The sequence below is a fragment of the Acanthaster planci genome, linkage group LG20 (assembly GCF_054643075.1).
Source record: "Acanthaster planci isolate LZ-2023a linkage group LG20, COTS_SCS, whole genome shotgun sequence".
Classification (NCBI taxonomy): domain Eukaryota; kingdom Metazoa; phylum Echinodermata; class Asteroidea; order Valvatida; family Acanthasteridae; genus Acanthaster; species Acanthaster planci.
In genome coordinates, this window is record NC_141796.1 from 5176271 (window position 1) to 5187759 (window position 11489).

Sequence of the window (11489 nt, forward strand, 5' to 3'; positions counted from 1 at the left end):
CGTTAAAAATAATGCAAAGTACACAAAGTTTAGTTGTTTTGCTTTTACTTATCTTGTTTAAAAGTTGTCCTTTTTTTCATTGATGAAAGTAAATCCCAGGCAGCTAGCTTACGTGTCGGCTGTATGATTGTTAGTTATAAGTAATAATGACAGACTGGGGGTCGCGTAGTATTATGGTAATTCTAGGTTATGCTCTCAAAACCCTATTTTAGCGGATTCACTTCTGTAGTAATACATGACCTTGTTTGCAGTGCATAAAAACATATATGCACAAAGCAGTTATCGTAGATTTTATTCAAAAACAACGACAGGGTCGACGCGTCGACGAACGAGACACATCCACATAAGGTTTGGACAGTTATACGTCTACAGTTAAATCTTTCCTTTACAAGGTTGCATGCTGAGACAAGCCAAATTAACTTGTTTGTTTTAAAGGAGAACACAATATTATTCAACAGTCTCAGGAATTCGGGATTTGGGGTTACCATTGCGCAAGTAGAGAGAACTGGTACCTTGTGTGACTCCTGGCGTTTTGGGCGTAGAAGGATTCGGGGTACAATGCATAACATTCACAATTGTGACCCACTCTGTGAAAATGAGTCATAAGTCGCCAGAGCCACATTTTGAGTTTTCATTTGTATTGGAAAGAGCAAATTAAGTTTTTTTTTTGACGTATCACTCACTTTGGCATCCTGATAAAAGTGGATACTCCATGGTGAAAAATACTGTGGGTTCCTACTGATTTCCACCGTGCGAAATTATTCTAAAGGACTTTTACTCCAAAGTGACTTTGGCAACTTAAGACTCATTTTCACAGAGTGGGTCACAATTACCGATAAAGCACGGAGGAGTAAGAAGATAACCAAAGTGTTAGTAATGGGCTTCATTTTCTCAAACTTCTTTTGAGTGACAGATCTCGTGCTTGAGTTAGTCTTACAGGTTTTGGGAGGGGGATTAACTAGACTAGACCGCTTGCTATCATCAGCCGATACCTTCTAAACTTCTGAGCAGACATGGGAAACCTAGGCTTGAAACAGGTTGTTGCACTGCTGGGAATGTGCTTAAGACTCGGAGAAGATCAGTTCACGTGTAAATAGGTTGTCCTATAGGCCCTAAGTCTTCAGTGTCATTTCGACGGAACCACATTCCGTACTCTTTGAAGCGTTCGAGTTTTTTGTCATGCCCTATAATGAAATTGTTGTGCATGACCACCACGTCTCTTTTGTGGTATTCCCTCCACTGTCGATTTGAGTACAGCTTTCCGTTAGGAAAGTGCTTCGAGTCTAGTATCCTGACCTTTAGCCTGGGCACCTTCCTCTGCTCGATGAATTTATTCATCACAACCTGGTCTGGTTTTAAACTGGTGTCTGACCTCATGAATTCTATCCACTCGGAAAGGAATGCTAGCGTCCGGTTAGTGGGTTTAAAGTACACAAACCCCGCGCAGTAAAATCTCGGCAAGTCTTCCTCTACTGCTAGGTCAAAGTTGCCTTCAAAAAAAGGGAACGGGTCCTTGAACCAGTAGGTGTCTACATCCGTGAATAGGACCTCGTACCCCTGGCGCAAGTATTCCTGAATGTACTTCTGGCGTTTATTGACAAAGCGTCTGTAGATCGGCGTGTCGAATACCAGAGGGCCGGAGGAGGCCACACCAGAGTTTGTTTTGACGACATGGAGGCCGGGGTAATCCGGCACCTTTTTGGAGTAGTACGTCACCGTGACGTCGTCCTCGGCCACTACGATGATGTTGGGACACGCCCTCGTCCGCCTGATGCTTTCCAGCCAGTTGTCGGTGAAATCTCGGAAAGCGGCATTGGTCGTTGTCAAGACAACTTTGTTCGACTTCTTTCCCTGAGCATGCTCAGTGCAGACGCCATCGGACAAGGTCTTGGGCCGAAGATGCCCAGAGGGGGCATGTTTTAGCTGTAAACTGCGTACCATGAAGCCTCCGTCGTTTGGATGAAAGTAGAAAACTGTCCATAAAAACAAAGTCATAGAGAAGTCAGAATGATCTCGTCAAAATACATCAAATTTCTGCTCTATGTTTGAAACATGAGGACTCACCAAACACATCTGATACGAGATGAATTGATTTCATGAGCACTCACCTAGTCTTTTTGAGACGACATACATATATGTCAAACTGATCGCTGCCAAAGTTGAAATCAGCACGTATGCAGTTTTGCGTATCATCCTGCAGGAAACAACAGCAAACGGAAGGTTCACTTTCGGCTTACTGGATGTCAAACCTTGATATCCAGTTCCACAATTTTAAATAAATTGCTTTGAGTCCTCACTCCCGGCCAAACGTTAAGGAAAACCGTTCAAATGAAATGCAAGTTTGGGAAGAATTGGAAAATTCAGTGGGGATTTCTTGGGATAATGTTGTTGCCTTAAAGCGTGGGAAATGTTAGCGCAGGTTTGCTTTCCATGTTTTACAGCATTCAAAGTCTCAGTGCCAAAGTACCTAGCTTGGCAACGGCATGCAGTCAGACTGGGCTTCTGTTTTTTTTAAATCAGTGTCCAATCGCTGAAAACGCGTAGGGGTCAGCAACGTAGCCAGGGTTCTGTCTGCAGAGGGCGAGGGGGGAACTTGATTTTACGATGGGGACGCAGGTTTTAAATTAATAATACCGTAGTTTGGTTGTTTCCTCATTTTTAGTTGGGACAACAATATTTCATGCGGGGGTGCGTCCCAACGCCCTTCCCTCCGGCCACGCCACTGGTAGGGATAGATGTTTCACCGACTAACGTTATAACGGCAGGCCTAGGCTCCGACCACAGTTGTAAACCTGCCTCGTAAACCGGCAGTCCTTGGCAGTGTGCACATCAAGTTTCCACACTATTATCAGCAAGTTTAACACAATCAGAGTTCATTACGAATACAACTGTTATTTGAGTGCCATGACGTTTGAAGATCAGACAGTGTAGGTTGAGGGACTGACTAGTATACATTGAGGCTCGGTACGGTACAAGAAGCAATTTACTCACGCTTTTGGTGTTTCAGTCGTCTTCAAAGATGAAGGGTGAAGTCATGTTGCTCACATTGCAAGACAGTGTACTCTTTCAAAGATCATCAAAAGATGTAGCTTGCCACTGGTCGGTATTATTACACCGGAGTGGGTGCTCCTAGACATCTTGCAACATGCACATGTGAATCACACGGGTGTAAGAATGAATCGATACCATACAATGGAGGCACGCAATAGCATTTCTGTTGTCATAATGCCGCCAGCCCGTCACAATAGCTGACATCTTCAATAGCTGTTCCGTTCACTGTGTTTATCTCCTTGTATTCTGGGAGCTAGGTTGCGATGATGCGGAAGAATCATAGGGCACGATACGATATTGTATCATCGTACAGTAACTGAGATCAAAACGACTACATTAACATTGTTAAATTAGGCCACTAAAGCCGTCGATTAACTGAGGAAATGAAATCCATTCTTTATTCACGTTTCTTGTTGTCGTACAACGACGGTGATAAATGAAATCTCCGATGAGCGCATTTGGGTAATGCACGTGGCCACAGTATCAGCGAAGTGTTTGTGGCGTTGTAGACATGAAGTAGATAAATTTACCCGAATACGTTGAATACTTACATAGAATATCTCCCTTAAATAAATTGCAATTAAAAACCGCTCAATTTTAAATATGCTTTCCGTTCAACAAACAATTAACAAAGCAAATGAACAAAAGTCGAATACGTACCAATTGCCAACGCTTGATCAACTTCCAAAATGATATGAACACGACCTCAACATTTCTAAACGTTGGTCAAGTGTGTTACTGCAAGATATGATAGTTTAATCGTACGGAAGAGCAGAACCTGAAATTACCAACAAAATAAGCAAATCCAATTTCGAACTACATGTACATGCAGTGTCTGAGATGAGCCTCTAAAGCTGTACTGATATACCCAGTGTCAGCAATACCCTATTTGAAACTGTTTAAGACATACATCTTAAAAATTTGAAACGTTTAACAGTGTGAGAACTATTTTGCCTTCGAGTTTAATTCCTGTCTGTTGCCCATATTTGCGGGCGTTTTATTTCTGTTCGCACGGCGCCCTCTGTGCACAGGGGACGTTTGTCCGTTGTTCGTGCAGTGCGCCCCCATGACATCAAAATGATGCGTAACCCTTTCCTTTTTTAAACATTTGTCACAATTTGCGGGGAACAAAAGTTTGCAGAAAGGTTACCCTTGGCTAGCATTTGCCTAAAAATTAACATTTCTTGGCTAGTGTAAATACTGGAAGTATCTTCTGTTAATATCTAGTACAAGTATTCAGCATTCATTTAGTGCTTCATATTTACAGGACACTAGTAAGACGAGTGTGTCACACCTTTGGTTTTGTACATAAGGTCAGCCATTATTTTAACGGCGATCAGTTGGCACAACTGCGCTTTTGGCCGAAGCAAACGAGGTTCAGAAACAACAGCAGTAGTCAACAGCTAGTGAAATTGCGCGTCTGGTTACTGTCGCATTTACATCATGAGATCTTTACACATTGTGCTGGCAGCCGTTAATTGCTTGACGGAATTTTGTTAGTGGTGTAGGCGTTAGCAGCAATTTGAAATAATTGACCAATAATATTTACAGGGTACTACACAGCAAGTTTCAAATAAAACAAGGCACTGCATCGGTAGCTCGTATGATACCTTGTAGATCTAATGCGGTAAGGGAAAGTCACCGGAGGCAATCTTTTTTTTTTCCACGAGGAAAAAAACAAAATACCCTCAAACATGACGTCACACGCATAGGGTCTATTTTTGAGTTTTTCATTCTGGTACGTTTGGAGAAGGTAGACAATTACTATGGATTTCAGATTTGATGCCACAAAGACACATTTTATATTCGGCTTCCACGCGCACTCACATTTTTGATTCGGCCTCGTATTTAGTTGATATTGCAGCCTATTCCAGCTTCCCCACGGTCCAAGCCCATCGGCACAAACACTGTGCATATAGTAATTAGTATATATGCAATGACTCCGCACGCATTTCAGCAGGTAATCGTTCCCTTCTGGGTGTAATTCACGCTACTAGATCACGCAATGTCAGTCTATAGCGAGATAATTAGCTGGTTCCCAGCTACCGGCCCCAGCTTAAATCCTTACAAGTTGAATGCGAGTTGCGACGGTAAAGGCTCTTTGGAATGTTAACTTGCTTGGCATTTGGTGCACACTTACCTATGGAGGGATTGTGTCCATATGATGCAAGATATGGGGGCGGAGAGAACCCCCCCCCCGCCTTTGTGTTGGTCATTGTTTGATCGGAATCTCAGGACTTCTTTACAGACTTCTAGGGGTGTGTGTTAGGAAACAATAGTCTAGAGGGCGTACAAGAATTGGACATGGGGGGGGCCCATCGGCCCCATATCGTGCACAGTATCATTGTGTCTGACTTTAAAGACATCCTTTCAAAATATATGCCAGAACTTTAACTTTAACTATTCAGTTGCTTTACGGTATAGGTTAGACGTAGTGCTTCTGTCGTGTTGATTTACTACCAAAATTTCACTTCAATTCTACAGTTGTGGGACTTTCTTTTACTGTTTGCCTCCGTTGTATCACACTGAAGGTTGAGTGCGCAACCGTTAGAAAACGTTGCCTCCAAAGCGGTGCACGTTTTAAAGATTTGTTTCTTTTTCTTTCTTTCTTCCTTTTTCGCGCTCTCTATACATAAATCATGTATTTTTTCATTAGCCACAAGACTTCTCGAGAAAGTGAATAGTGAGCTTTCAGAGCAACTTGCAGTTCATAAGTCCTTTTCCCAATTAAGTCAATGAAAATCCAAGAAAATCCCAACAGCAGTGGTATACTTAGGGTCAAGAGAGTATAGAAGCTGAATATGCCGATACTCTCGCGTGGAATCCTTCTGGAATGCATCCAGAAATGTTCGAACAACCAATATTTTTGTCAACATTTGGAAAGGTTATTAATGGGCCAGGTACAGTGCCAGGCTTCAGTTTTGGACTAGATAAAAGGAATCTGAAAAACTCAAAACTCATTAAACCAAAGAAAGGGAATAACTGTTCCTATTAAGCTTACTTTTTCCACATTGTCAGGTAAGCCTCTTGTTGAAGTCGACGGATTTGTGATTTAAACTGTGATTTAAATTTCCGCTGCGTTCCCTGAGTCAACGACGGAACAGTAGTAATGCCTCTAGCACAGAAGAAAAGGTACACCTTCAAGATTCTGAATCAACTTGCTCCCGGGACATCTAGACTGCTGCCGAGTGAACCTCTCTGGGCATCACGCCTGCCGTTAAGTGCTTCTTGCCCGACCACTACCCTCATGCTATCACAAACAACGGCAAAGCACCAGTCCCCTTTATTTCATGCTATGCACATAACAGCCAGCCTGCCTGTGGAGTCAAACTCGGCCTCCGGCACCACGACTTGAAATTCAAGTTTCTTGACTGAATTGAACCACTGTCTCGATTAAGGTCGATCGTCACAACATAAATACCGAGCCGTCCACAAGCATCGGTTTTAAAAAATGTATAACGTGGGCCGCGTATTAAGAGATGACCAGGGTGCAGAGGAAGGCGTGATCTTGAAAGCGCACTGGTTAGGAGCATGGGGGGTAAAATGACCATTATTCAGGCATTTTCTGCCTGTCTGATCGCGTGAATACACCACGTCCAAACATTGTCAGGCCAGTCGACGCATTATCTGGCATTCGAAGAAATCGCCAAGGCTATATATACGCTGAAGGGGCGTTTCTATGGTGATTCGTGGATAATAGCAGCCTTGTTCTCCACAAAAGTTTGTCAACAAGTCACCCGCAGGGAAGTTTGTCAACAAGTTATCCACATCTGCAGCACTTCCTCTTGCAAAAACTGAACCAAGGTAGAAAGTAAACCAAGATTCCGAATAAGGTAATTTTGCAAGGGAGTGACGGGATTACGACCTACAACATGGATTCACTTACATTTCGTGGTTAAAGACCTGTGAGTTATTCTGCCTGGTCGCAAGGCCTAGGGCCCTGGATAGATGGAGGCAATGAACTACAGAAAGCAGAAGAAAGATTCTTCGTACAGATAGGGGAGGCGGTGCAGTGTGCATTACACAACCTTGAATTGTTTTTAGCAGCGGATCGTGGAATACTCCTCCGCTATTATTTCATCGGGTAAAGAAAAGTATAATACATTGGCTCATTTCTAAATGAGGGGGCTATTTCTAACACTGTTTTGAATTTCCAAGGTGAGGAGAAAAGCTTACAGATTTTCCAAATTTGTTGGAAAAAACTACGCCAGAGTTAATATTTATCTGTAACAGTGGGTCTTTTGCTCGTATCGTTTCTGTGTTGATCGTCCAATGCTAGCCTGGATTTTACATTTGCGCTGCAGGTGACGCTCCAGGGGCGGATCTAGACATTTTTCCGGGGAGTTCAGGCCGGAGAATTTTTAATATCTCATTTATTTCAGACAAGTGGAACGATAATAAAAGATTTAATGAATACTCGCGGTCCATCGTATACAATAGTATTGGTGCACTTACTTTAGTTATTTTTTATTATTTTCCCCCTTTTTATAACCTTATTTAAGAGCAGGGGGTGGGGAGTTGACCCCCTGTCCCGGATCTGCGCCTGCACTCCCACTCTCACGTAGGGGTCTTAGATTGAACGGCTTCACCAACGGCTTCAACTATAGAAATCCCCCTTCTACGAACAAACATTTCCCGAAACCCCCTTTGCAAAAATCCCGGATCCTCCCCTGATCTGACACAACCCTTGTCAGCTAACAAACTGTTAATGCGGTTTCTCGTTAAAAAAATACTCCGTTCTTTGGCAATACATTGCAAACCTTTTCGGCATTCTCGCTGCATCACAGTGGACGACAAAAAAGCGGTGTGAACCTTTGTTGGAAGGGAACCATACAGTCAAATGTAAAGTGGCACTTTCTTTCAAAATATAATATATGTACTTTCTCACCAAGTCATAGATTCACGCACATTTTACAAGAAACGTTTCTACGCTAAGACAATTATTTTCCAATAATGCATCGCTCATTCGTCATCCAGTCCCATAATGCAAGACAAAAATTTGACAGGTTTATTTCCTTGGTATAAATAGGGCACTCAGGTCACAACTTTGACGCAGTGCTGTGCGGGCTGGTTGTTTCTGCCATCAAAAACGAGTATGGTACCTAGATTTATCATTTCAACTATCCATGAACTGTCGCGATCACCGACTCCCAAGAACTTTCCTAGTAGGAACTACTTCATAAATTATATCTCACGAACTACCTGTTTATATTGTTATCAGTGATGAGTTAGTCATTTCAGTCTACCGCACACCGTGTATTTCTTCCTGATTAACCAATCAGCAGCCGCTTAGTTCAGCATACAAAGGGAAACCGGAACAAAATTCCCGTCTGTAGGAGCCCATGGATGTTTTGCGTCAGTCTGTTCCTTCATAACACGGCTCGATCTATGGCCAACCGTCTCCTACAAGATGGCACCAGTGCGTCGAGTGCTTATTCTTGAGTGTTAATCATCTCAAAAGAAGCACTTCCTGTTTCATCAGCAATTACGTTCACTCCACCGGCAACGAGTCGAATAAAAATCGAATGAAACAAAGACTTTTAAAATCCTTATAATTGTAAAGTGGACGGACATTCTGTCTGCAAATATGTGAGTTAATTTCCCCTAGTTAAGCAAGTCCATCCATCATGAACAAAGATTGCTAACGTTATTCATACGACAGGTGACAATTCATGGCGCGCACGTGCACATGACAATGAAAATTTACAATGATGGAGTTGCGGCTTGTTCAGAGAAGCACCAAAACAAGCCTGGGTTTTGTCTGGCCACCCTTGGCTTTATTTCTGAATTGATAGCAAGGTAACCATGCAAGGTTTGAATGAGTGGGCATAAAAAGTCAAAGTGCAACTGAACATTGCAATTAGTGTCAAATACCTGTCGTGTATATCGTATCTAATTCCCTTATTTGCTGTCACTCAGTGACACTGACACTATCATGATACCTTTGATATCATCCAATTTACTATTGTAATCGTGGTCATCATTACCAGAGGCTAGGACCACTGTGATCATGCATGGTCGAAATCACTTAGGTTATTTTTTCTCTATCGCCTCATTCATTCTTGAGTCCGTGCACTGTCATCTCCACTGTCATTTATATTCTTTTCTATGGTCTTCCTAAGAAACAAAAACTTGATATTCCTGTTTATCTTCATGGGTGCACAAATTGGGTCAGTTACCGTAAGTAATGCTAACACCGGCGCAGCTGACATTCGTCGCAAAATGTTCGAGAGCAACATGACCGAATCATTAAAAAATGATACTGCGATATGAAGACGCATTCCCTGCAAGGGTTGAAAGCGAACCGCCAGGCGAGATACATTGGGCTCGAATTTGCCAGACGAGGCGTGAATTCTCAGGGCCTTGCACGCTGTCCGGGTTTATGGTGAGCGATAGACCTTTGTCAATCGGCACTACCCATTTTACTGAATCTACGTATTGTCACTGTGCATCCACGTGGACATCTGTTTTACCTCCTATTGAGAGGGCATTGTGGATGAGTTCCTTTCTTGCGACGTTGCCTGCCGGGTTTGCTGAAACGCAAATTTTACAAAAATTGCAATGTACGTGATTATGGTGACTCCATGGACTGGAACAGAGGCCCCAATCTGTATGGTAACCAACTCTGCATTTCACTGTCACTGTGGCCAATTGGCAACGTCTGCAGTGGAGACATGACATAATGGCGACATTTTCAACATCTTTCCGAGCCTTCAACCTCAATCCAAATACCGAACTCCGTTCAACCGTAAGACAAGCTGGTTCTTTATTCCATCTACGCATGCACATTTCGAAGGTTGCCGATTTCGAGTACACAGGGAGTAAGATGTGCAGAGATCTGTGGGGTATTAATGAAAATGTGCACGTTTCATTTATGTGCCATCTAAAACACGACGGCTTTCATCAAAGATAGCAGCATAAGAAATAGGCTGGTTTAAAACAAGATGAAATGCAGACTATGTTTCTATTTATGCATATCAGACACTTTTTCAGCAATAGTATTCCCTTTATAATTTCTGTAAGTTTATGCGGATTTTTTTATTCTGCAGTTCCACTCGTCGAATTTTGTGATACTTAAAAATACTTAAAATGCTCACTTAAAATACCAAATGGGCTCGTGGACGGTGTATTAAATCGATGTGTTTTCACTAGCAGTTGCAAGTCCGTCTCCCCTGTCAGCAAGTTAGTCTGATCAGTCGAAGAATGATTCGAGAAAATATCCCCTTCCACTTTCTGTCTTCGAAGCACTCCGTTATTCACTTGCTAAAATGCAAAGAATGAGAATTTCCTCCAAACATTTGCCGTGTTTAGACGGGAGACTTTATAAAAAAGAGCGGGTGATATGATCCTTATCACAAAAAAAACATTTTAATTGAAAGTTGATGGGTTACATTCAGAAATTTTTTCTACCTGCTTATTTTATGCAGCCAATTATGTGGTGATCATTGTATGAGTTAAGTTTCACCTTGAGTGGTAGCGGTTGATCTATACGGATTCAATGGCACCAACCAGTTTACAGGTGACCAGTTGTAGGCCATAATTATCACTTTCCGGGTTTATTCAAGGTTGGCCGTCTGTTGTTCGTTCATGCGGGACGGTGTTAATGAGTTTTAAAACTGGGGGCTCGTGAGTTTTGATGAACTCCTAGCACGATCTAGGAATCAGCAACAACAGCACGAACTCTTGAAAACACAAAACCAGGGACCACGACAAGCGAAAATTATAACAATGTTTTTTTCGCCAGAATTGTTCACTTTGAAGAGTACGCCTGTCGTTGTCTCAATAGAAATTCTTTACTAATCAATCAACCAGTCTCCGCCTACTTCAACCGAAGGAATATTCTGTTTCCCAAAGGAAGCCTTACTCGTGCATTTGTCTGCATTTGGATCTCACAATGAAGTCACCAACAGACCCAATCCATGACAGACCTGCGCTGAAATGCTTGGCAAATGTGAAACCGCCTATCGTCGCTTCTATTATTTGCCTTGCACTATGACTCATTGAGCGCACTGTCATGTTTGCACAAAGGCTTTCACTCAAACAATTTTCCACTAGAGCAGGATGTTGTACTGTTGGCTATGAATTATTGAAATTAGTGAAACACGTTTTTCATAATATTGCACATTCAACGGCGGCCGCGTTGAACCAAAAATAGGTATTGAAATGAAAGGCCCTATTTTTTTCCATTGACGATGCAGAACAATCATTTCGCAGCAATTAACGACTGTGACCCAGTACCGCAGAGGGATGTCGAGTGCTCCATACGCCTCGTTGATCTAACTTAAACCATATTTCTTCCGCTTACATGCTTCCTTTGATGCAAAAGTGCACATTTCACTGTTAACCCATTGATAATTGGGCGTACGGCTTCGGTAGTTGATGAAGGAGTTACCAATACGTGTTGCACCGAGCTAGAGGCGCGGGCCAGGTCACGGTGT

The 11489-nt window shown here is 42.5% G+C and overlaps 1 protein-coding gene across 1 annotated transcript; it reads right to left on the bottom strand.

The window, feature by feature from the left end:
* Positions 1-2: 2 nt before the first annotated feature.
* Positions 3-3996, bottom strand: LOC110977965 (uncharacterized). Its single transcript, XM_022232518.2, has 3 exons — positions 2992-3996; positions 2109-2194; positions 3-1973 (listed from the first exon to the last, which is right to left on the bottom strand). The coding sequence occupies exons 2-3, from the start codon at positions 2191-2193 to the stop codon at positions 1084-1086; spliced, it is 975 nt and encodes a 324-aa protein (XP_022088210.2). The 5' UTR covers position 2194; positions 2992-3996; the 3' UTR covers positions 3-1083.
* Positions 3997-11489: the final 7493 nt, after the last annotated feature.